This window comes from Cornus florida, unplaced genomic scaffold (genome assembly GCF_030987335.1).
Source record: "Cornus florida cultivar Cherokee Brave unplaced genomic scaffold, ASM3098733v1 CherokeeBrave_3.0.0_Hap2_Chr09, whole genome shotgun sequence".
Classification (NCBI taxonomy): domain Eukaryota; kingdom Viridiplantae; phylum Streptophyta; class Magnoliopsida; order Cornales; family Cornaceae; genus Cornus; species Cornus florida.
This window is the reverse complement of record NW_026775579.1, coordinates 28,879,576-28,906,786: the sequence shown is the minus strand read 5'-3', so window position 1 is coordinate 28,906,786 and position 27,211 is coordinate 28,879,576. Positions and strand designations below refer to the sequence as shown.

Here is a 27,211-nt window from a genome sequence, read left to right as displayed (position 1 = left end):
GCTCTAGATAAGTGTAGGAATAGATAGCCAATGCCCTATATAGAAGGCATACAGAGCTGTCAGATAGTCGCCGCGCCTCTGTACCTTATGGCTGGCCATGAAAACATTTCAGAATAGCACCGAATCAAAGAACCAAAGGTCGTCTGGCAAATAAGTCCAAGTGGCAAAAGTCTCGCTAGCTGCATAGTGACCTGTGAGTGCCACGGCCATGTCTACATAAGAAGGCCTCTACAGAGTAGGATATGTAGCCGAGAGATCAGGAGGGCAGACATGTGGACATCGGCAAGATCTGGATAGAGTGTCCACAGTGATATTGATAGGGTGGCTATCAATGGTAGTCCGTAACTTCGCCAGGTTACTCGGGGCAGGTCGGAGGTTCTAAAAGAACATCCGGACCAACCTCGGGTACACTGGATATGTAACAGGGGCTAATATGGCTGAAATGCCCCTCCGGTCTATGTCATCATATGCTGCTCTGGTAAGAACAGACTGGGAGAAGAAGTCTATATCGAAGACCGACTCATGCGCCACCTGAAGGCGTGAGTATCTCGGCAATGCCCGGTCAAAGTCCTGGGCTGGTTGAGCTGGTGGTGGTGATAGAGATGGTATGTGCTCAGCCTCAGCATCAACCTGTGAAGAAGATGCCTCAGTCGAAGACTGTAGTCTAGAGTCAGCGGATAGGGACTGAGGTGTATCTATCTCTGGCTAGTCCTATATCTGCTCTGGCTCTAGCTCAGGAATGGGGTCCTAGACGTGAGATGGACCTGCCTAGTCATTTAATCGCCGCCTGACTCTGCGATGATAATGTCCACGGGCAATAGTCTTGACCTTAGCCATGGCCTGCAAAATAAAAGGAAAACTTACAGAACAAGTCAGTGCCAGTATGAAGAATTAAAACATAGTTTATAAAATCATGTATGTCAAATAAGATAGACAAAACAAATAAGGAACATGAATTTATGCAAGTGACAAGGAATAAGTGACATGATGTAAAGCATGCTAGATAATATAAGTACGAAATGCATCCAATGTGGAAAACATAAGTATTGGGCATGTATGAGATAGCATGAAACACAAGAGATGGTGTGTGAAGTGTCTGATGCAAATCTTTGAAGTTCGATCGATCACAAAAATGTGAGATCGATGTAAGTTCGATCGATCTTGAATAAGTGAGATCGATCTATTACAGATCGATCTGAGAAAAAGTTCGATCGATCGAACTGTGAAGTGAAATTCGAAAAGTCACAGATCTGTGACGTGGATGGCATGGGGGCCTCACAAGCAAGCTCATGGGCCCCTCTACATAATAAATCAACAAATTTGGTCACTTTCCTTGGCCCGTGACCCCAAAATCAAAAATTAAAACCAAAAATATAAAACGATATATATACATATATATACACATATATTCATAGCTTCAAAGCTTCAAATATGGCAAGAAAATCATCATAATCATCTTAAATCTAACATAGAAAGTATGGATTCATCAATATGAAGCTTGAAATCAAAAGATGGAGTTCAAATCTTACCTAAACCGAGAGATGAGATGAGAGGGAGATGGAATCTGAGATCCGGGATGAGGGAGAGAGATTTGGGCACGATGGAATCGTCGGAGCACTCGCCAGAGATGGAAGAGAAGGTTTCCAGCGGCGAGGAGAAGTTAGGGGTTTTTTGGATCGATCTTTGAATCGATCTGAAATAACCCTTGGCCTCTATTTTTAAAAACATTCCCTCTTCAGTTCGATCGATTGAACTAAAATCTTAGATCGATTGAACTAGTATCGATCTCTCTCACTAAAAGACAAAATTGTTTTTGAAGCTTTTGAATTTTTGAAAATTAAAAATCAAAAATTAAAAATGAAAAATATAGTTTTTTTTTTTTTGATTTGATATTTGAAAAATAAAACTAATTAAAATAAAAATAAACTAAGTAAAATAAAAGAAAACAAAAGAATTATTTTTTTGGAATTTTTGAAATATAAAATAAAATAAAAGAAAAGAAAATATTTTTGGGATTTTTAAAAAATTAATAGACAAAAATAAAAAATACAGGAAATAAAAGTATTTTTGAAAACTTTGAAAACCCTCTTTTTTCTTTTTTTCTTTTTTTAGCATTCAAAATATTTTTGGATTTTGCAAATTTTTGAAATAAAGTAAAAATAAAATCTTTTTGGAATTTTTTAAAATAAAATTTAAAATATTTTTGTAAGTTTTATGAATTTGAAATTCAAAGTCAAAGTCAAATTTAAAAGAGGATAGATCGATCAAACCAAGATCGATCTTAGATAGGCTTCGATCAATCGAACATGCAAAAACCTGCAGCCATGTTCGATCGATAGGACAGAGAGGCCTTTTGTAGAGGGTCGATGTAGGTAAAATTTCTCTAAGTGTTGAGACTGTAGATCGATCCAAGATGAAGTTGGATCGATCGAAGAACTAAATATCGATCTAGGAACAAGTTCGAACAATGGGACAGAGAGCTGAAATATGCAGGTTTTCTTCAAACGATTAGACAGAGAGGTGATTGGATGCAGGTATGGAATTTGATCGATCGAACCTCTTTTGAGATCGATTGAACAGGAACAAAATGCTCATTTTCAACATGAAAGTGCAGGCAATCCTAGTCACAATTCCTAGCAATGTATATGAACCTATAGCAAATATCTAGACTTCGTAAAAAATGAAATTTAAAATAGAAATGAGGGAGGAATAGGGTTGTGACACCCTACGAAATGCACTAGTCTTTAACGTCTCTAGCTAGATGTTGGGCTCTTTTAGCCCAGATTAAACATCTTGTAGTGCTTCCCCTCCTTAATGGGGCGATAAGTACTTTGAACTCCACCCAACAAATGGTTCCCTAGAGAACTTGTTGGATTAGGCTCAAAGGAACTTTTTGGTCCTTGGTCAAAATGATCTTTGGGCTTCCATGCCCTTTCAAAACAAGATTTTGAAACAACTTTCTTGGAATTCAAGGTTGAAGATAAACTTTTTGAAATTTTGGTTTCACACAAAGACTTTATTCCTTCACATTTATAGTCATGATATTTCTCTACAAAATTCACTTCTTCATGCTTGTCAAATGAATTGGGGGTCGGATTGAAGATATTCAACTTCACCTTCATGTGGCCAAATGAGATCTTCATTATTCTTGTCCCGCAATTAATGTTGGCATTTGCAGTTGCCAAGAAAGGACTGCCAAGGATAACGGGAATTTGGCTCTTAGGATTCGGGACCGGTTCCGTGTCAATAACAACGAAATCAACGGGGAAGAAAAATTTATCAATCTTAATCAATATGTCCTCAATGATACCCCTAGGCTTTTTGATGGATCGGTCGGCAAGTTATAAAACCACCGACGTCGATTTCAAGTCTCCTAAGCCTAATTTGACATATACCGAATATGCAAGAAGATTAACACTTGCTCCTAAATTAAGGAGAGCTCGATTAATAATATGATCACCAATGATGCATGAAGTGGTAGGTGAACTGGGGTCTTTGAACTTTAGAAGAGTGTTATGTTGCAAAATAGAGGTCACTTGCTCGGTCAAGACCACTTTCCTTGGTGCTTGGCTTTTGTTCTTCCTCTTTTGGGTGCAAAGATCTTTTAAAAACTTGGCATAAGCCGCAATTTGCTTGATCACATCCAAAAGCGGAAGGTTGACTTTCACTTACCTAAACACATCTATAATTTCATTTGTTTTGGCCTTTTGCTTGTCAATTGAAATGAATCATTTTAAGGCATCCGGAAATGGAGCTTTTGGTTCAAAAACCTTTCCAGAAATTTTCTTTGAAGTCTCTTCAACACAAGAAGTTTTGAAATTATTTTGTAAATTTTTCTTTTCAAGATCACTTTTCAAATCATTTTTCAACACATTCTCATTTGAATGATCATGCATATGCAATGAAGGAGGAATAGGATGTGAAACAGGACAGGTGTCAACTTGTGGTTGCACTGGTTCACTCTCTTCATTAGACATGCCCATTTGGTTGTCCACAATCTTCCCACTTCTCAAGGTAGTCACCGCATTGACATGCTCTATTATAGGACTTTTCGATGAGGAATGAGTCTCCATAACACATTGTTGCTTTGGTGGGGCATTCAAAGGCATTTTTCCTTTCTCTCTAGCATTTTAAGTACTAGCTATTTACCCTACTTGGGTTTCTAGCTTAGCAATGGATTGAGAATGAGAATGAAGTAATTGAGTGTTCGTCTCTAGAATGCCTAGAGCGGTCAAAACTTTCTCTTCAAAAGCGGGACTCCTAGAATTTCCTTGAGAATATGATGGTTGATTAGGAAAATGAGAATTAGAAAATTAATTTCTTTGTGATTGATATGGTCTATATCCTTGGCCTTGCATTGGAGGTGGAATGTACTTTCCTTGAAAACTACCTTGGGAAGGGTTTGAGCCTTCCCCTTGGTTTCTCCAAGAGAAGTTCGGGTGATTCCTCCAACTAGAATTATAGTGATTGCCATAAGGATTGTTCTCTTAATTAACAAAAGCTGCATTGACTTGTTCATGATGCTCACTTTGCACATGTCCATGGGGACTATTGGAAGTAGAATGTAAAATACTTGAACAAATCATACATGATTCATTGGATGCATGATGGGAATGGTTAGGGACGGAAGATACTTGATTCGCCGAGTTTTGGTTGATCAAGAATTGATCAAACCTTTGAGATAAGGAATTCATCTCGGCAACTATTTCATTGGAATGGTCAACTTGATGTAAGCCAACACTCTTCCTTCCATTTGAATTCCTATCATTCTTAGAAGATAAAGTTCGATGCAAAGAATTTTCACTCATGCTCTCATAAAGATGCCACACGTCATCCTCATGCCTATCAATGTAAGAGCCACCCATGGAAGCATCAACCATGCCCTTGTAATTATCGGTTAAACTTTCAAAAAAATATTGAACTAATTGCCATTTGGGCATGTCATGATGTGGACACTTCCTAATCAATTCATTGAATCTTTCCCATGCCTCATGGAACGTTTCCCTATTCCCGTGTGAAAACTCTTGAATTGAGGTTCTCATGGCATTGGTCTTAGAAACCGGATAATACTTCTTCAAGAACTCTTGTTGCATTTCTGCCTAAGAAGTTATTGAAAAAGGCCTGAGATTGTTAAACCAGTATTTTGCCTTATCTTTAAGGGTGAATTGAAAAAGTTTAAGCCTTAAGACCTCTTCCGACATGTCCGTGTATCTCACGGTGGAACATACTTCAAGAAACTCATCTACATGCTTGTAGGTTCTTCACTTGGAAGTCCATGATAGTTAGGAAGCATTTGAATGGTTTGTGGTTTGATTTTATAGTGGTGTGCTCTAAATGGTGGTAATTGAATACATGTGGGTGCATTATATTCATTAGGCACATAGTGATCTCTTAAACCAAGGGGAGGGTTAACAATTGGAGGTGCAACATGGGCACCTTGATTTCCTTGAACTATGGGAGGTTGTGGAGCAAACATTGGCCTAGGCATTTCTAATAGAACTTAGCCTTGTTGTTGTGGTGGGTGAATGAATGGCCTCGGCATGCCTAATGGTACTTACATGTTGTCATGATACACATTGGGGTAGAGGATACCTTATTGGTCTATATGACCAAGGTCCTCTACATGGTCCTTATTATGTACTTCCATTGATAAAATGGATTGACTAGAACTTCCTCTTCCCCTAGGGTTTCAAATAACGGATTCAAGATGAAAATTAAGAGGGAAAAGAGTAGGTTTCAATGATCTACGACTATACATGCACAACAAAACACAACAAGCAACAAGCAATGAACAATCACTTCACCTTCGCAACAAATAAATCAACAAGCTTCCTCCACATACAATGATCCCATACTCCCATGCTATCAACAATATGCAAAGAATAATAAAATTGTCTCCACGTGGGCTCACAATTTATCTAAGAATTGAAATACAAGCCTCCACGCGGGCCGACAATTTAACTAGAGATTGAGTTAAGAAAGAGCTCACAAAGGGTCCTTTAGCACTTCAATTCAATTTTCAATTTTAGCCTTGCAAATTTTTTAGATTTTAGCTATTTCCTTGCTTTTGCTTAGCTCCTTGCTTAAAATGCTCCTTTGCTCACCTTCTAACTCGATGCACCTAGTCAAATAAGAACCAACACAATAAGTAACCAAAATGAAAATGAAAATAAAGTAAAGACACAATCAAAAAAGTACTAATTCCTAATTGATTCCACAAATACGACGTTGCCTTCAATCAATCCCCGGCAACGGCGCCAAAAACTTGGTGTGACCGTCGCGTGTGCAACAAAATTTGTGCGAAAGATATTGGACTAAGATGAGTGTGGCCAAATTTTACATTTATAATTTGCCACTACTACCTTTCGCTAAAAATATAGTTAGGGCGAGTAGGGATCGTCCCAAGGGATTTGTGGGTCGTATTAGGTTGTGGAATCGAGATTAGGGTTAGTAGGTCGAGTGATCCAAAGATTGGTTGGTGATTAAATTATACTAAGATGTAATTTAAACTAAAGTAAACAATTAAATGCAATAGAGAGAGAATAAGAGAGAAATATCTTGGGGTTCAGAGATCACCACTAAGCATAGCTTTTCTACACTCTTAATGAATGATTAATGAGGGGGAAAACATGTATTGCAACAATAGTGTGTGTGTGTGGTTGTTTCAACAAGCATAGATGACTAATTAAGTATATATTGTCTAAACAACATAGTGGATAGCACAATATATCAAACTAAGTCATTAATCCTTTCTTTAACCTCACAATCTAAACACATCACAAGGTTAGAAACATATGCTACTTGTTTTCATAAGTATGGAACATCAAACAACCAGCAGGGATTGTCCTCCCATTTAACATCTAAATTACAACTACACTACAATTAAGCTAATGACATGGAATTAAACTAATTAAACTAAGGGAGAGGCACAATCCATCAAGAAATGAGTATGAACCATCAAATAAACCACAAGACATTCTATTAAGCACTATGTCTTGACAATCTCTAGATCTATAGTATCAATACACATAGACATGCATCAATAACACAAAATATAGAAACAAACACATGAACATCTATTCTAGCATACATAGACATATGAATAGAATGAAATGATCAATTGGAAGCATTAAACCACACAAATCATTGAATAAATAAAAATATCAAAATATATATCAAAATACAAATCCCCTCAAAAATACAAAAATCAAGATGTAGAAAGCATGCTTAGGGCTAACTCAAGCCCCAAGAGGATGTCTAGCCACTCATGGATGGTGTCTTCCAACCCTCAAGGGCTAACTCCATGGTATAAATTACTTCTCTTCTTGGTTGATGTAAGAACTCCAAGCTTGTGTCTCTAGCCTCCTCTCTTCTTTTCTTCCTCACTAAGAATATGATATGTCAATTGTATCTAAAGTCACTCTAGTATGTATATCTATGTATATATCTATATGCACTCAAGAATGGCTCATATTCCTTACATCGGTAGGTTAAAATGTCACCCCCAATGACTAGACTCGTACACCAATATTCCTCCCAATGATTGGATATGAGACAACTTTTACTGAGCTGGAAATTAATTTTCTTGCACTTGGGGAAGTTTGTCCAATCGAACTTGTGGTGAGATCGATCGAACATGGCTGAGATCTATCAAATTTAAGTTGGATCAATCCTCTATGGCGGCGCCTTTTTGGATAAAGACAAATCTGAGATATTTTGGGGAGTGAGACAAAAGTGGTAGGTGGAGTGGTACAACATGATAAGATAGAATCTTTTTGATCGATCGGAAGAAAGTTGGATCGATCGAACTTTGTGGGATTTTTGGATAAGGATAAAAGAGCTTGGATCCATCTTGAAATGTCTAGATCGATGAACTTTTGATCGACCGAATATTTCCTGAGATCGATCGAACTGCTGAATTTCCACCACTTACTTCCTTTTGCTCCCACTTTGCTCCTTTCTTTGATTCATCTTAAGATTGCTTCAATTATGCTCTTATTTAGCTGAGTTAGCTTATTTTAAGGATAAGCACCTAAAAAGGGCAATAACACGAAATTAGTCTAAAATAGGAAAGTAAAATAGATAAAGGTCCTAGAATACCTAAGCTTAAAGGGTTTAAATGCGCACTTTTCAACGTTTATCACATGTGTACTTGACCTGGGTGGTAGTTGGGAGGACCACCTTCCACTTATTGAGTTTGTCTACAACAACAGTTATCCGGCGAGCATTGAGATGGCTACATTTGGGGCATTGTATGACAGACCTTGTAGGTTTCTAGTTTGTTGGACTGAGGTAGGCGAGACAGCCGCCTTAGGGCTTGACATAGTACTGGAGACTACCGAAAAGATTAAGTTGATCAGACAGAGATTGCTCATTGCTCAGAGCCAACAAAAGAGCTATGCGGATAGGCGGAGACGGCCACTATCATTTGAAGTGGGAGATCTTGTTTTTCTACGGGTTTCTTCATGGAAGGGGTTGATGAGATTCGAAAAAAGTGGCAAGTTATCGCCACGGTTCATTAAACCGTTTGAGATCTTGGACCGTGTAGGAGAGGTTGCCTACAGACTTGCTTTGCCACCATAGATGGACAAAGTTCATAATGTTTTTCATGTGTCGATGCTACGGAAGTATGAACCGAATCCATCTCATGTTTTGGATTGGGTTGATGTAGACATTGATGAGGATGTCTCTTATGAAGAGGGACCAGTTCAGATCCTTGACACACGGTAGAAGGTGTTAAGAGACAAAACGATACCGTTGGTGAAGGTTCTTTGGAGACACCATGAAGTCGAGGAGGTTACTTAGGAGCTTGAGCAAGAGGTTCGCTCCAAGTAGCCGGCATTGTTTTCTGTCCCAGGTATGGCTTGAATTTGGGGATGAAATCCTTTTAAGTTGGGGAGATTATGATGTTACCATTTTTCGCCATTTTTTTATTTTTTTTTTTGAATTTTTGTCGTCACGAGGATAGTTTCATCATTTTGCCCTTTTTCATGCCGGACACTGTGGAGTGTACCGGTTGTGTTTGAGAGTTGTCTGGGGCATTTTATTTAGTTTAGGACTTTTAGAAATGTAAGGGTGATCATTCTGGCACTTTCAGTTTTTTCGGGCCGAACGGTTCTGTGTGGGACCTGCTACCGAAATTGTTGCACATGGGGATTTTGGTTGGGTCCATTTGCATCATATTTATTTTATTCAATGTGTTATATGTGGTTATTATATAGTTGGTGCATATATATATAAGTTTAGGGTGAGAATTAATAAGAAAAAGAAAAAGAAAAATAAAAGAAAAATGAAGTGGGACCCACACCACCTAAAAGAGGATAGAGACCACTCTTTGGTCTTTCATTTTTTCTCTTCTCCCGCAGGTCTCCCTTTCACTCTCTCATATTGCATTTTTCTTTTCTTTTGCTTCAAGAGCTTTAAAGCTTAATTTCCCCATTCAATTCTTGGAATTTTTAAGTGCCGTTTGCGGCAAATTCAATCTCACGGCGAGATCTACAAGTTGATCAGAGCCAATCTCCATTTGGCCACCATTTAGGGGATCTCAAAATCCTAGGGTTTGGAGAGAATTTGGGGCTTTCCATCCATTTAAAGGTAGGGGCCTCTACTCCTCACTTTCTTGCACTTTTGTGAGTCTTTCTGCCATAATTGTTGTCAAGCATGTTTGATTTGAACTAATTGTCTCTTAAATGACTTGATTTTGTATATGAAGCATGTAACTATGTGTAATTGTTGATTTGTATGAAAATCATGCCTAAATGTTGAATTCTCTATGTTATTGTGTTGACAAATTGCTAGAAATGATATATGGAAGCATTTGTAAATTTCTTATAATTATTGTAAAGCATGCTTATTTATGGAATATGAAATCTGTTATTGCCCTAGCATTGAATGCATGACATACATACATATTATGGGGTATGAATAAGGGGAAATGATTTTTGTACAAATGAGAAGGGGATTTTTGGGGAAGAAGTTTGATTAAATGATTTTGAGAAAACCCGATCACCGCGGAGTCACCAAAGGGCCGGTGTGTTAATATAACCTAAAGAGAACTAGGGAGATCGCCCTAGCGTGGTTAAGCTAGCTAGGCCCCATATGACGCCGCGGGGGTACCAAGGGTCAGGGAGAGTAGCCAATCCTTCTCTCGTGTCGCTGCGGAATCACCAAAGGGCAGGATATATTAATAGTTTGAAAAGTGATGATTTAGAATTTTGAAAATGGGGAGCGACATACAAGGCATCACATATCATGGCATGGCATTGTTTATTTCGAAATTAGAAGTGATGTTGTCTTCCCTCCCAGCATAGCATGACCCCCATCCTCTATTTCTATTCATTATTTGGATTCACGAGGCTATAAGAGGTGCGTCTTAGGCACCACCTACTGAGCAATTTACTTACCCATTATATTTAACATTTTTTAGGGCACGGTAAAGAAGTGGTGGACGACAATCCACCACCAACTTAGTAAAGTTGACGGACTTGGACTTTTGTGTTCGATGTGTATATTAACCCATTTTATTGTAAATGATATTAGAGGAAATTTTATATCTTCTACATGTTTGGAAATGGTCTTAAGACCATTCAATTGTATTTTGTGGTCTCATTATGATTTCCACACCCATGTAAGGCCTTAAGGCCATATTTTTTATGTATGATGCTTTCGCTTAATTTTAAGGGTGTATCGGGCTCATGTATGGCCTTATTTGAATTTAGTACTACTTAGTTGTGTTAGTTTTATCATCAAATGGAAGTACTGGGACAAATTTAGGCTTTGGGAAAGGTCACCAAAGGACCAAAGTGGTGTCAAGGAGCATAAGACTTCAATTTTAGGTTGCATGGGGTGAATTTTAGGTTCTGGGCATCTTAAATCGGTTCAGCCCCACTGAACCAGTTCAAGGGGGGTCCTTGGGTTCAAGAATAAGCATTCTACCCATCTTGAACCGGTTCAAGTCCTCTAGTGGGTCACTTTTGCCTTTATAGCCTACCACCTTTGATCACCTGATTTCGTGCGGCCATAACTTCTTCATTCGGAACCCAAATAAGGTCATTCTTGTGACAGCCCTGGTTTTTAAGCCAGTGCATCAGTGATGAACCGAAAGGATGATCCGGTAACGAATCCGAATGCGGAAGCCAAAATAGAAAACAAGACTCTAAGAAGTCAAAGTGACCTTCCATGAGGTCGTGGAACTCAACAAGAACTGATGCGAAAACAAAAGATCAAAAATATGACAAATAAGCCCCCAGGGGCAAAATAGTCATTTCTAAAAACTATAGATTTGGGTGCCACCTAGCACACCGCTAGAAGGACAATGAAAAACTAATCAAGATGGACTCAAGAATCGCATGATTCGGAGTCCGGACGAAAGAGAAATGGCATGACGAAGAAAAACTAGCACTTAAGGCAAAAAGGGTAAATTGGTAATTATCCAGGAAGAACCGGGTGTAACCGAGCACACCGTTAGAAAGACAACGAAAAATTAGTCAAGTTCAAAACAAAATTCACTTGAATCGGAGTCCGGACGAAGGAGAAAAGCCCAAAAGAAGAATTGATGTCGCGGCGGCCCGACGAGGGGCCATGACAGCCCCATGCGCATGCCCATGTGCGCGCCCATGCACGCTGCGCACACACTGGGTGCACACATGGCTGGCAGCAACTCATAAAGCTGTTGTGAGGTTTTTTTTTCAGAAAAATCCGGAACAGAGGCTAAATTTGGAGGCCTAGATGAATTTTTTTCAAAAACACAAAGAAGAAACCCCCCTCAAAATTGAGTTTTCTACGTGACCCGCGAGAGAATTAAAAAAACTCACTACAAAATGGCCAAAAAGCACTCCCAAGAAATCTGGTCAAAAGAGCTGAAAAGCTGCTAAAATGAAAACTGGAAGCTGAAACTTCATAAGGGATTTCCGGTACCAAGACGATGTTTTCTGGAAAAACACGAAGAAGAAACCCTCCCTAAAATCAAGTTTTCTAATCGACCATATCGAAAGAAGAAAATAAAACTAATGTGAAAGGTCTAGAATACCCCTAGATCAGATGCAACAAAACCTCAAAATGAGTTCCCAAGAGGCTCAAATTGCCAAGGAAGAGGTTTTTCTTGAAAACGATCATGCACGCAAACGTAACTTACCTATTAGGATGTGCTACAATGGTCCAAGGCTTAAAAATACCACCGATGCAAAATCCGAACCCCCCAACGGGCAAAAAGGCAAAAATGAACAAGAAAAAGGGAAATTTGAAAACCAAAATTAACAAATGATTTCAAATTACCGTTTGGCCCTTGGCCACAAAAAAATAAACCCCCCTCAAAATTGAGTTTTCTATGTGACACGCATAAGAATTAAAAAAAAAAAAACTCATTGTAAAATGGCCAAAATGCCCTCCCAAGAAATCTGGCCACAAGAGCTAAAAAGCTGCTAAAATGAAAACTGGAAGCTGAAACTTCAATAGGGATTTCCGGTACCAAGATGATGTTTTCTGGAAAAACTCGAAGAAAAAACCCTCCCTAAAATCACGTTTTCTAATCGACTATATCAAAAGAAGTAAATAAAACTAATTTAAAAGGTCTAGAATACCCCTAGATCAGATTATGCAATAAAACCTCAAAATGAGTTCCTAGGAGGCTCAAATTGCCAAGGAAGAGGTTTTTCTTGAAAACGATCATGCACGCAAACGTAACTTACCTATTAGGACGTGCTATAATGGTCCATGGCTTAAAAATAACACCGATGTAAAATCCGACCCCCCAACGGGCAAAAAGGCAAAGATGAACAAGAAAAAGGGAAATTTGAAAACCAAAATTAACAAATGATTTCAAATTACCGTTTGGCCCTTGGCTAAAATTCATACATGATTAATGAGACCCTATGAAGAATGGAATTCCCACACCCGATGCAAGCATAGTGAAGCAATGACTCGGCATTTTTCAATATTTTTATAATATTTCATGAAGTTAAAAGTAACATAGGATACAAATTAGATGTTATTGGCCTATGGCCTCATCTCATACATGTCAAATACATTGTAAAGAGTGTACTTATGTACACATTACAAAAATAAAATCAAATTTACACATTTTGACATATAAAACTATAAATGGCATTTCAAGCTAACATTTACAAGAAATGAGAACTTCAAGTCTACATCCAAGCATGATGTGAATCCCGAATCTTGATCCCGGTACCTAAAAAATGTCCCCACTACGTGGGTGAGTAAAATAAAGTTACTCGTAGGAGATGAGCATGCATCGACCTAGCATTTTACAATTTTATCACCTTAAGGTGAAACATGTCAAAGTGGCTCATGCCACCTAACGTCTATATCAGGTGAGACTCAGGGATCATCCTAAGCTACTCATGCAATTTAAAGTGAACAACGGCATACAAGTATACATGTTAAACAATGTTAAACATGGTATACAATATACAAGCATACATTTCCATGGATACTAAACTACATTAAGACAAGTCATGCAATGTCTAAGCATATTTACACAAGTATGCATTTTGTATGAAAATCTCGTAAATCAAGTATACCGACACAAGTATAATAAGCTAAGAGAGGCACGCCTAAAACAAGTATACATGGCACAAGCATACTAAATGAAATCTAAACTCACAGAGCAAGCATACAAGTTCAAGTACACTATATGAGATCTAAATGCACAAAACAAGCATACAGTTTCAAGTATACTAAGTAAGATTCAAATATCCAAAACAAGCATTAATTCTCAAGCTACAAGTAATCCATGATTAACAACTTGAAATTGAATGCGAAATTAAAGTAGAAAGACTAGGACATGTGGTCACTAGACCACGCAAGTGTTTCCGGGTAATTACGACCCACAAGGCACTGCCTAGTGCGCATATGCATAAGTTATTCCGAACAATTACGACCCACAAGGTACTACCTAGTGCGCACTTATGACTTAGAGGACTCTTGTCTCCGTACTAGAGCCAAACCCTAGCCATCACGTGAAATATGTCCTTACAAGCTTTCCAAAATCAATAAGTCCAAAACTTATACAAAAATCAATAAGTTAGACCAAACTTATACCAAATCCACTAATGCATAAAGCCATCTTCCATGCACAAATAAGGTTGAATCCACACAAACCATGTCCTAGAATTCAAGTCTAGATAGCATATGACATGTCAAGCCTCCAATATGCAATTTATACACCAAAACAATAATATTTTACAACAATTGAACCACATTACCACACTAAGCCACAAGTACTAAATAAGTCCCAATTTAGTAACTAGCTTCCAAGGTAAATAATTGTAATATTCTAACAAGCTATACACCTACACAAGATATATCTAAACAAGCTATGCAAGTCAATAATATTCTATATCATGCTAAGTCCAATGACCATTTCAAGATGTCTCAAGTACTAATTCTATATCAAATTAGTAACATGCTCACAAGGTGATTAAACAGACTACATTTCAAGGGATTATCAACCTATTACCTCCAATATCAATTTAAGTGACCAACACACTTAAAATAAAATTAATTAAGCTCATTAATTAATTTTTCTCTTAATTTTCAAACATATCCAAATGTCCTCAATTTAATATATGTTAAAGAACTCACCAAGGCCTACTTTAATATCACATTACAAGTTGGTTTCATGCTTGCTACAACTATGTGAATTAATCTTTCACAAAAGATAAATATTAAATAAGTTTTGCAATTCCTACTATGTTCTGACAAAGAAATGAAGTTCAAATGTGGAGAGAGAAGGTTGTGACCTCCCTTGGGCTGCCATGGAAGCTTCAGGTCATGCAAGAGAGTGGAGAAGATGAAAAAATAAAATATCTCATCCCCCTTTTATAGAAATCTCAAAAAGTGCCCCGGACGGGCCCCGCCGGGTCCGGAAAAGTGAAATTTGAGCAGATGCACTCAAATGATGAAAGTCTATGGACAAAAAAGATTCAAAATGAGAAAATAAGAATAACGGAAGAAACAGCTTCAAAACCGAGTCCCGAGCAGAAAGTTATGCCCCAAACAAGTTTGGCGCAAACCGGGGCCAGAAACCCTGAAACTGGAAAACATCGACCAGAAGGGACTTCTAAGAGTTTACGACTCAACGAAAAGTAAAAATGAATCCCGTACGAGGATCAAGGCTCAAAACAAGATAATTTGCAACAACTTTTATTAATTTCACAATGGCCCCCACAAAAAGTGTTAACTGCAAAACTACCCCAGAATGAAAATATCTTCCAAAAGATACTTTCTTAGATACCCCTGAAATAAAATATCTTCAAAAAATATTTACGAAAAACACCCCAAGAAAAGAAATTAATTTTAAAGAATTATGCATCTATGCCCCTATAGATACCGGGAGCAACTAGAGTACTTTCCTACAAAAGTAAAGATACGTATTTTGTGGAAACCACTCACAATAAAGATACGTGAAGTCAAAAACCAACTCCGAGCACAAGAATTGAGGTTTTGCCAACAAAGTGATAAACGGGGAAAAAACGAAATAGGAAAAAGGACGAAATAGGAATAAGGACAAAAAAGTGAATAGTGTCAAAAAACGAAAATTGTGGAAATGACTCGGTCCTCAAAGGAAGTTGTCAATCCACAGAAAAGAGTCTCAGAAACCATTTCTGAGCACTCAAGACAACACTAAGTGATGAAAAACCATCCACAGAAAAGAAAAGACAACAAAAAAAATTTATCCGTAAAATTTAAGGAAAAAGGAAAAGGAAGAAAATGGCCGGGTCATTACAATTCTTGAGTCCATTTTCAAGGATTTTGAGTTATCTTTCCAATGAGACCAACCTATTCCCCAAATTCCGTTCATGTTGAGAGTTATGAATATTTTAGTGGAATAGTGTCAAAAATTGTCTTGAACGGGTAAGGGTACTTTTGGGAAATCACATCCAATGACCATAGAACCTCTTCAAGTGTCATGAAATGATTAAGAATGATTATTTCAAACCTCATTTTATTATTTTAAGGATGGATTACCCTTTCACAATGTATAATGACCAATTTGCCCTTAGGGTGTCCTCAGGTTTGATTAAGGAACCGGTTTGCGATCTGGACCCCCAGTTTGGGTCGTTACATTTTTATCTTTTGTTGTTTTATGTACCGGACACGGTGGAGTGTGCTGGTTGTCCGAGAGTTGGTTGGGGCATTTCATTGAGTTCAGGACTCTTTGAAATACAAGGTTTGTCATTTTTGCATTTTTTTATTTTTTAGCCCGAACGGTCCTGTATAGGTCTCGCTACCAGAATTGTTGTATGCGGGGATTTTGGTTGGGTCCATTTGCATCACATGCATTTTTATTTAATGTGTTGTATGTGGTTATGGGTTATTAAGTGTGTATGTATATTTAATTGTGTGGTGCAAAATAAGAATTGAAAATAAAATTAAAAAGTAAAAGATTTTGGGAAGGGACCCACCACTAGCTTATTTGGTGGCCAAGACACCACAATTTGGTCTCATTTTCTCTCCCTCCCCGCACGGTCTCTCTCTCCCTCATTTTCTCTTCATTTTCTTTTTCTTTTTGCATAGAAACTTCATGTTTTGATTTCTCCCTCAATTCTTGGTATTTTTAGGAGCTGTTTATGGCGAATTAAAGATCATGGTGAGATCTATGATTTGATCGGAACAATTCCTTGTTTGGTGCACTCTAGGAAATTCGAGATTTAGGGCATAAATTTGGAGGTTTTTGCAATTCTTAAGGTAGGGGTCTCTAATTCATGTTTTCTTGTGCCTTTGTGAGTTAATTCCTTGTTAATTGGTGCTAGCATGTTTAATTGGTGTTAATTACCCCTAAAAAGATTTAATTGTGGTGTACAAAGTTCATGATTATGTGTATTAGTTGGTTTGTATGAAAAGCATGCCTAAATGTTGATTTTCTATGTCTATTCTGTTGTTAACTTGTTAGAAATGATATATGAAAGCATGTCTAATTTTCTTAGAATTCGTGTAAAACATGCTTAATTATGTAGTATGAAGATCCCTTATTATCATAACATTGAAAGTATGAGACACACATGCATATCATTGGGTATGAATGAAGGGAAATGATTATGAAATGAATGAAAAATCAATTTTTGGGGAGAATTTTGATAAAATGGTTTTAAGAAAACTCGGTCGCCACGGAGTCACCAAAGGCCCGTGGTGTTAATGTAACCTAGAGGGAACTAGGGGAATCACCCTAGCGTGGTTGAGCTATCTGGGCCCCAAATGATGCCACGGAGGTACCAAGGGTAAGGGACAGTGGCCAATCCTTATCTCATGTCACTGCAGAGTCACCAACGGATGGGTTATATTAATAGTTTGTGAAGTAATGGATGATTTTGAAAATGGGGAGTGACATATATGGCATTGCATTCATTGTACGGCATTTGCGCGTTTTGAATTTGAAATTGATGTTGTAATTTTTCCCGACTTAGCATGATCCCGTTCCCTATTATTCTATTTATTGTTTGGATTCACAGGGTCACAAGAGGTGTGTCTTAGGCACCACCTACTGAGCTATTTGCTTACCCCATTATATTTAACATTTTTCAAGGCTGGGAAAGGAAGTAGTGGATGCCGACCCTTCACAAGCGTGAGGAGGACTAGGAATCTATTTTGCCATCTTTTATATAATTGCCATTCTTTTGTAAAGTCTCAAACCATATTAAAGTGTATTCATTTTTGCAAACCGTGGCCATGTATTGTAACTATAACTCTTGAAGGTATTTTGAAGTGAAGTGAGACTATGTAAATATTTTATGATGAATGGGAAAGAAAGTTACATGTTGGCCAAATATTAATGCTTTTCAATTGTATATTGTCATGTTTTGTTGCTATGAATTTGGAACTTGATTCCATAACAAGTCCAGTATAGGTTTGGCCTGTAATGAGCACAGTCAGGAATCATTCCAGAACTTGGGTTGTGAGGAGCTTTGTTTCGGCAGGTTGATCCTCACCATTAGTCGACCGAAACCCCAGGTTCGGCCGACCGAACCCCCTTCACCAGCCGACCGACAGGCTATTTTGGAAAGTCCCGAGAGCATGTAAGTTTCAAAACCATTTCAGTCGGCTGACTATGTAAGTCAGCAGACCGAACCTGCCCCGTTAGCCGGCCGACCCAAGACCATCAGCCTACTAACCCTTCCCTTTTAGACCTGTACACTTGTTCACTCTGTAACACTATGTTCTTAGATTATTTTAGACCCTGGACTGACTCATATGTCACGTATTGATATAGGAAAAGACAGTGTTGTCCTTAGTTGACCTCGGGTTCGGGTAAGGACCTGATTAGTGATTCGGACCCTAGGTTCGGGTCGTTAAATTCATTCCCTATGAGTAATGTAAGTTACTCACCCCACTGCATGCTATTTGTTTCAGGTAAGAAGACGTGGTTTATGGATGCAAAATATCCCTAGGTTGTCTTGTTAAATTTGGAGTTTTTTTTAATGTATTTTGTTCACATACAAGTGTTAGCATGTTTAAGTTCTACTTAAAAAGTTGTAATACTTAGTTAAATTAAATATGTCATTTTTGCCTTAAGACATGTAATGTGAACGTATGTATACTTTTTGAAGCCCATTTTATATGTATGAGGTGTGACCACTGGCCAAACACCATTTCATTTTCGTCTTGATACTTTAGTTTTGTAATTTTCCTTTAAAGGCAATAATATTGAAAAATAGGAAAACATGAAGTCTTAAGTTCTCATTTTCAAATTGAATGGTGCAAAGTGTGCACGAGCACACTTATTAGGGTTCATTTTATATATTTAAGGTGTGGCCCAGGGCCAAACGCCTATTTGTTTTCATTTATGTATTTTAGTTTCAAGTTTTTACTTTTGAAAGTCATTTTAGGCAAATTTTAGGTTTGATAGGTTGTATTTTGCATCGGGCATATTTGGGGGCCACGGACCATTCCCGCGCGCTTTAAAACACTAATTACGTTTGCATGCACAATCGTTTTTGTACACAACTTCATTTTTTGTCAAATGAACACTTGAAGCAATTCCATTTTTAGGTTTTTTGTCAAAACTGAGTAAAAGGGTATTTTGGGCATTTCACATCAAAATTAAAATTTTCTTTTGACATAGTCAGCTAGAAAACATAATTTTAAAGGGGGTTTCTTCTTTTTGTTTTTTAAAAAAAAATCCACTTAAGGGTTCAAAAAGCACATTGTTCTGGAAATATTAGCAAAAAGGGCTTGCTGTCAGCCAATGCCATGGCCGCGCGCATGGGGTACCTTGGTGCCCCTTCCTTGGCCATGACGTCTCCAAATTTGTTTTTGTCATTTCTTCTTCATTCAGGTTCCGAATTAAGTGATTTTTGAGTCTAACTTTGTTAAATTTTCGTCATCTATCCAATGGTGTGCTCGATAAAACCCAAATATTTCTTAAAATTACCATTTTACCCCTAGGGCTAAACTTGTCCCCCTTTTTTTTTTTTTTTTCAAAACGTCGCTTCTGCTTTGCTTTCTTTTGGGTTCTGTGACTTTATGGGAAGTGACAATTATTTCTTAGGGATGATGTGCATTTCTAGAGACATTGTTTCCGTGTAAAAAGACCATTTTGCCCTTGGGGGCATACTTGGTCTATTTTTGATCTTTTTCTTCCGTGTCATTCTCGTTGAGTTCCATGGCCTCATGGAAGGTCACTTAGGGATGATGTACATCTCTAGAGACTTGGTTTCTATTTTCGCTCCCACATTCGGGATCCGTTATCGGGTCAAGCTTCGGGTCATCGCAGGACGCACTGGCTTGAAAAACCAGTGCCGCCACACACATAGCATGGCCTTTTATAGAAATCAACCATAAGTATGTTCATCATAAAATTTCACATCATCTCAATTCATGCTAGCATTTACATTTCATGTACCTCTAAATTTAAGCAACATCATATACTTCATTAGCATGAAAAGAACACACATTTTTCCACATAATAGCATGATTTCTCTATATAAACATATCACTATCATTTTAATCCATAATTTAACATCCAAGAATGAATTTAAGAGAAATCAAACAAGGATGTTCAATGGAAAGCAAAGTTTAGAGCATTAGAAATCCCTACCTTAATTGTGTGCTACCAAACAAGGCCTCATGCAAGCCTTAATCCAAAGCTCTTCCAAACCTTAGCAATGGTGGTCTCAAAATGTAGCCCTTGCCAAGCACATCAACTTTCTTTTCTTGGCCTATGGCAAAATCCTACCTTAATCGTCTGAAATCTAAGCTTGAAACAATGGAGGCATATAATGTATATAGATATAGAGAGAGAAATAAGAGAGCTAGAGAGAGAGAGAGAGAAATTTGCTAAAAATGGGGGTAGAAGAAGAGGTTGGCTTGGTCTTCCAATTTGTCCCTTAGTCTAAATCATGCCAAATGTACATTGTGTGGATTACTAACTTTTGGCAAAGTTACCCCTTTGCCCTTAACCTTCCATTCCAATGCCATACAAGTCCCTAAAATATCTCCTCAATGTATCTATATAGGTGTATGTATACGCATGTGAAAAGTCCACAATGCCCCTCACTTAAAATGGCAAAACTGAAAAAAGTGCTTGAGCTCGAAAATCCACCCGACTACTGAAAATTCTAAAAATGATACCATCATTTCTAATTGACTTAAAATAAATAAAAATGCATTTCTAAAACTCTCGGCTCAAGAAAATGACCTAAACAGCCCTCGGGGCTCGCGTGGCATGCAAAATGAGTCACGTAAAATAAACAAAATAAATTCAAAAAAATCTAGAAAAAATCCAAGAAACTACAATATTAATCCTTAAAGGTGCCTTATAATTTGAATGAATAGTCACATATATATGTATAAATAAAGAGTTGTGTCGGTTGATGGAACCAACACATCTCTTCACGTTAATATTAAAACGGTCTCAACCTTCACTATATATATGTGTAAAAGGCTTGGAGTCTATCATCCAGTTTTGCAAACATAGGAGAGGGTTGAAGATCATTTCTGTTGTAGTTCTTTCCAAACTGAGTTTATATATCCAGGTATGTCTTTTATTAGATTTATGTATTGGATCCATGAATCCTATTTATGTTAGAGATTTTTTACAACAAATTCATTTTGAATTCCAAATCAAATCAAATCCAACATTCCAAATACAATAGGATTAGGGTGGATTTTGGAAGAGAGGATAAAAATATATAATTATCCCTGATTTGAATCTACACTCACACCCTTTATATGTATTGAATTTATATTAATACACTTCGTATTTTAATTCAATTATCAAATTATATAAAAAAAAATCTTATTTTCTTTCTCTCACTATTTCATAAATGATTTATATATATATATATATATATATATCAAATGTATCATAATAATTAGGGTAAACTGCAAAAGAAAAAAAAAAAATACCTGAAGTATGTCAGAATTTGTAAATGACCTCATTAAAGTATATTTTGTGCACAATATCCCCTAAACTATCACATTTTGTTACAAAATGCCATTATGTCTAGACTATTGTTCATTAAAAAACCATAATGCCCATTCTTATTAAATTACAATTAATCCATTTTTTTAAAAAATTTATTAGTTGATACTCACACCCCCCTCAAGGAATTGTTTGCATCCAAGAGGATTTGAACCATAGTTCTGATGCTTCCAGAGGCACCAGGGCCAAGTTCTTACTCACTTGAGCTAATCCATTGGGGTTCATTTTTTTAATTAAAATAAATTACAAAAAAAAATCATACTAATTCGATGACATATTCGTCACTAAATTTTCTTAAATTTACCTTTAATTCTTGAAATTAATTGTTTAGACAAAATATTAAATTGAAAATTTTAAAACAATTTAGTTAATTTTTAAATTTTTCATGAATATATTGTATGATAAAGAAGGTATTTTTTATTTAAATAATTTATTAATTTTTTTATGAATATATTGTATGAAAAAGAAGGTATTTTTTTATGGTAAAAAGGTTTAAACCGAATATATAGTAATAAGTTTTATTATAAATAATAAAATTTTAATAATAAGTTAATCATTTTAAAAAATAATAGTTACAACTCTATTTATTTTCTTACCATGTTTATGATAAATTGCTACTGATAATAAAATTAAGGTATATGTTATCATTAATATTTAATTGGAGAAAATAAAATAAAAATAATTTAATAATAAATAAATTTTATTATAAAAGGGTAAATAGGCTTTTATGATGGGTTTATCTGCAATTACAACAAATCATTAATTTAAGGTGTTTATTTGTAAAATGATAATAGTTCAAGTGTTTTGTACTTTATCTTATAATTATATATAAAATAAGTTAAAAAAGCAATATCCTAATGGGAATGGTGGTAGATGCACAAGAGGACCAAACTCGATTGTCCCATGCTGCCATGAACAACAATAAGATCTTCTTAAGGTAAGAAGTACCTTCAACTCTCCACATAGAATGTAGAAAGTTTAAATTTCCATAAAAACAAGTTGGTGAATGAGCCTATATTTCTTTTGAAAAATAAAAAACCTTAATCCTCTCTTACACTTATTTCCGTGGTATCATTTATGGCAATTTTAATGTATTTACTTTGAAATTTCATTGTGATTTTTATCATTTTTTTTTTATTTTTTTTATCACTCTAATGGTATTAGGTGGAATTTTATCTCTAGTGGTGAATTTTTTTCACTAAAATATTAAACCATTTAGAAAGCTTAGAAGTTTTTTTTTTTTTTTTTTTTTTTTTCCCTTTCTTTTTCCAAATTAAAAAAAAAAAAAACCACCACCAGTGATATAATAGGTTCCGGGCTTACTTAATTAAAAAAATGTAATTTTTCCGTGGTAAGGAAAATAAAATTTTTTTGGTAAGGTAAATTAAAAGTTTTTATTAGTCCAGGTCTGGAACAAAGAAAAACTTCTTTTACTCACCAGGTTTGGTACGAAATTTTTTTCCCTGGTGATACACAAATAGTAACAATTTATCCCTTGAAATATCTCAAGAGTGTTTTGCGACTGCTTCATGGGGGTGAATGCAACCTCTATACTCAACCGTGTTCTTCACAGCAACACCCGCAAACCCAAAACACTACCCACCAGCGCCAAAGCCTTAACCAACACAATTATCATCGACGTCAACGCCGGCCGACTCCAAAAAGCGGTGTCCATCCTCTTCGCTACCCCAGAAACCATCCCTTTCTCTCTGTACGCCCATCTCTTTCAGCTTTGCGCCACAAATCGATCCATTATTGAGGCTCGAAAGGTTGAGTCCCATCTGGTCACATTCTCACCGACTCCGCCCATTTTTTTACTCAATCGGGCGATTGAAACTTATGGAAAATGTGGGTGTTTGGAGGATGCAAGGGAGTTGTTTGACGAAATGCCTCAGAGAGATGGGGGGTCTTGGAATGCCATAATTACGGCGCATGCACAAGGTGGGTTTGCTGAAAAGGCATTGACTTTGTTCTTGCGTATGAACAGTTTAGGTGTTTCTGCCAATCAGATCACATTTTCTAGTGTTCTCGGGTGTTGTGCGGCAGTTCTGGAGCTTTTTCTTTCAAGGCAAGTACACGGGCTTATTGTAAAAGATGGTTTGTGTGGGAATGTAATTCTAGGAAGTTCTCTTGTGGATGTGTATGGAAAATGCCAGGTTATGAGTGATGCAAGGAAAATGTTTGATGAGATGCAGAATAAGAATGCTGTATCTTGGAATGTGATTGTGAGGAGGTATCTTGAGATGGGTGATGTAAAGGAGGCAGTGTTTATGTTTTTTGAGATGATACGAATGAACGTAAAGCCAATGAATTTTACGGTGTCTAACGCTCTTACTGCTTGTTCAAGAAAATCTGCGCTCAAAGAAGGGATTCAAATTCATGGATTTGCAATCAAGACTAATTGTGAAAAGGACGAGCTGGTTTCCAATTCTCTCATTGATATGTATGTGAAATGTGGAGATTTAGAGAATGCTCATAGGCTTTTTGACCTGTCTTGTTCAAAAAATTTGTTTAATTGGACGTCAGTGGTTTCAGGGTATGCTATGAGTGGGAGAACTAGAGAGGCAAGGGAGCTCTTCAATGAGATGCCAGAGCGGAGTGTGGTCTCATGGAACGCAATGTTGAATGGGTACACACACTCTTTACAGTGGGAAGAGGCCTTGGACTTTGTTTTTCAGATGCGCAAAGAGACTACAAAGATTGACAATGTTACTATTGGGTTGATATTAAATGTGTGTTCTGGCCTTTCAGATGTTGAATTGGGGAAACAAGTTCATGCCTTTATCTACAGAAACAATCTCTGTTCCAATCTCTTTGTGGCCAATGCCCTTCTTGACATGTATGGGAAGTGTGGAAACTTGAGAAGCGCTAGATTTTGGTTCCGTCAGATGAGTCATCGGCGAGATAGTGTTTCTTGGAATTCTCTATTGACCAGCTATGCTCGTCATGGGTTGAGTGAAGAAGTGATGGGGATTTTCTGGGAGATGCAGTGCGAGACAACGCCAAGTAAATTTACATTTGGAACTCTTTTGGCAGCTTGTGCAAATATCTTTGCTCTTGAACAAGGCAAACAAATTCATGGGTTTATGATCAGAAATGGTTATGAGATCGACGTTGTTGTCAGGGGAGCGTTGGTTGAAATGTATTCGAAATGCCGTTGTCTGGAGAATGCTCTCAAGGTTTTTAAAGAGGCAGCTTCACGGGATGTGATTCTTTGGAACTCCGTGATTTTAGGATCTTTTCACAATGGAAGGGGCGGAGAGGTACTTCAACTAGTTGAGTTAATGGAAAAGGAAGCCATCAAGCCAGATCATATTACTTTTCAAGGTATCTTGCTTGCTTGTATTTGTGAGGGCCACGTTGAGTTGGGTAGGCAGTATTTTGATTCAATGAGCGATAAATACTGTATCATACCTCGATTGGAACATTATGAGTGCATCATTGAGCTTTATGGTAGGTATGGGTTTATGGATGAGCTGGAGGATTTTGTTCAGAAGATTTCATTCGATCTCACTGTCCCAATGTTAATGAGGGTTTTTGACGCTTGTCGAGAGTATGGACACGTAAGACTGGGAGAATGGGCTACTGATCGACTTAATGAATTGAATCCTGCAATTCCATTCCGGTTTGAAATCATGGACAGGACCAAATTGGGGAGAATGGGCTACTGATTGACTTAATGAATGGAATCCTGCAATTCCATTCTGGTTTGAAATCATGGACAGGACCAAATAGGGAATGTAGCATTAACTAAGACTAAAGATTTGGAGGAGCTATATTCAGTGTGTGTATGTATATGTAGGCATGCAAAAAGTTACCAATTGGATCTAAGTTTTGCAGTCTTAAAAGTGTAAACTGCTTGCAGGATGCAGAAGAATAAATGCCACTTATTAGACCATTTGGATTGGAAATTCAAATGGTTGAAACCACAACCCTTCTGGTCTGTATTGGTGCTATCAAAGAAGCACATTGATGCAAACACACTAAACCATGCAGTAAGAGAAGTTGGCTACATTCACCCTTTACCTAATCCAAGAAAGGTGGGCATACTTGTATCCCATACCTACGTTCTGGAATGGTTGTTTTCGAATCAATAAACAGAGGAGTCGGGTGTGCTTTGTCGATATATATATGTATATTGATATTTCAGCCATCGTCATCGTTTCCTTCTTATTTCTAGAAGCATTGTTGATGAAGAAAGAAGAGCGTTCCAAGGACTTGTGGAGCCTGTTTGTTGTGGCATTAATGGCTGTTGTTAGATGACTCGATGCAGAACACTCCATGGTAGAGGACTTAGAGGTTGACTCTTCACTTGGATGCCATCTTGTACAAATTATGAGTGCTGTACTTTTAGAGATCTTTAGTAATTTTTACTCCTATGTTTTGTATTGTATTAACTGTGTTCAGAAGTATCTATAACTCTTGAGATTCTTGATCAGTTTGAGCTCCGGCAAAAAAGGAACAAATGAGATTTATCAACAGGCATTAGCTTTCTACCCTATTAGGTGCAATATTGTAGGTGTATGTCCTCATGCATGAAAAAATGGTTTACGCACAAATGATGGGGCAAATTTTATAGATCAAAACTAATAGACGTGCTACAAAATTATTTATTTATTTGTTTAATGGAATAAATAATAATGGACAAAAAATTCAGCATTCTCATTTCACCAAATTCTTGTGCTGTTGAATTCTTAGGGTCTGTTTGGCAGCACCGCTTTACGATTTCAATGCCACCGTGGAACCACGGATTTGTAATCCCAAAACCAACCCAATCCCTCTCTAGCTCTCTCTCCCTGTCCTCGACCCTAATGTCACGGGCCTAGAGATTTGGCGCAACGGCACGGCCCGTGCGGCACCAAGGCGTTGCTTCAACTCGCTCAAGCGCCCTGGTCAACCATCACGACCTGCCCTCCCAAGGATATATGCTGACTGGTTTCGACCTGCCTTGGTCTCATCAGGGGAACGGCTCCAGCTCTTGACCAGTTTGTGCAGGGATGGCCAACTCCCTTCTTCATAGTCAAGTCCACGACCAGCGAGAAGCACCTCGAACTGAACCGAGTCAACCTGCCTGAACTCTGAAGAGGTACCATCCTGTGCTCCTGCACGCCCCTTCCTGGGAACCATTTCTAGTCAAACTCTGCTCTTTGCCAACCAGCATGGGTGTCTTCCATCCTCCAAGCGTCTTAGGAATCACTTCGTGACACTAGGCTCTCGATCTCTCCTGACCACCAGCCTCTCGATCTCAATCGATGGCTCATTCCTCAGCCCTTCGATGTCTATTCCATCTCAATCCAGCTCCCTGGTTCATCTCTAACCCTAGCTTTTCTATTTCAATCAGCCTTAAAACCCTAGCTCATCCATCATTATTTTGGAACCCTAGCTCAATCGTGCAGTTGAAGACGAGGATCATCTACTACTGTATGTCAGTTTCTCTCTGTGCTGATTTTTTCCCTCTTGGTCGTCTTCTTCTTTAAACCCTAACTATGCATTTGTTTCTTTTCCTAATGGTGCAGAAATCAAAGAAGTCATATAGAAGAGATTTTCTGTTATCTTTTACTCATTTGGATATGTGCAGAGAGTTACCCAAGTGGATTTGATCAGTCAATTTTAGAGTAAGACTCTGCTATACTTGTTTATTTATTTTTTCCTTGTTGCTAAGTTTATTTTGTTATTGTTGATGTCTTCAAAGTTTCTGAAAATTTTTGAAACCATGATTTTTTATCTAAATTTTTGGTGCTATTAATTGTTTCTGCTGAAATTTAGAAACAA

At 37.4% G+C, this 27,211-nt stretch overlaps 1 protein-coding gene and 1 pseudogene across 1 annotated transcript; both read left to right on the top strand.

Annotated features, from left to right (window-relative positions):
* Nucleotides 1-4,938: 4,938 nt before the first annotated feature.
* Nucleotides 4,939-5,037, top strand: LOC132275572 (small nucleolar RNA R71; annotated as a pseudogene).
* A 17,829-nt stretch (nt 5,038-22,866) lies between these two features.
* Nucleotides 22,867-25,920, top strand: LOC132273635 (pentatricopeptide repeat-containing protein At3g26540). The gene has a single exon (XM_059774621.1). It carries the CDS (start codon nt 22,969-22,971, stop codon nt 25,108-25,110), a length of 2,142 nt encoding a protein of 713 aa, XP_059630604.1. The 5' UTR covers nt 22,867-22,968; the 3' UTR covers nt 25,111-25,920.
* The last annotated feature ends 1,291 nt before the right edge of the window (nt 25,921-27,211 follow it).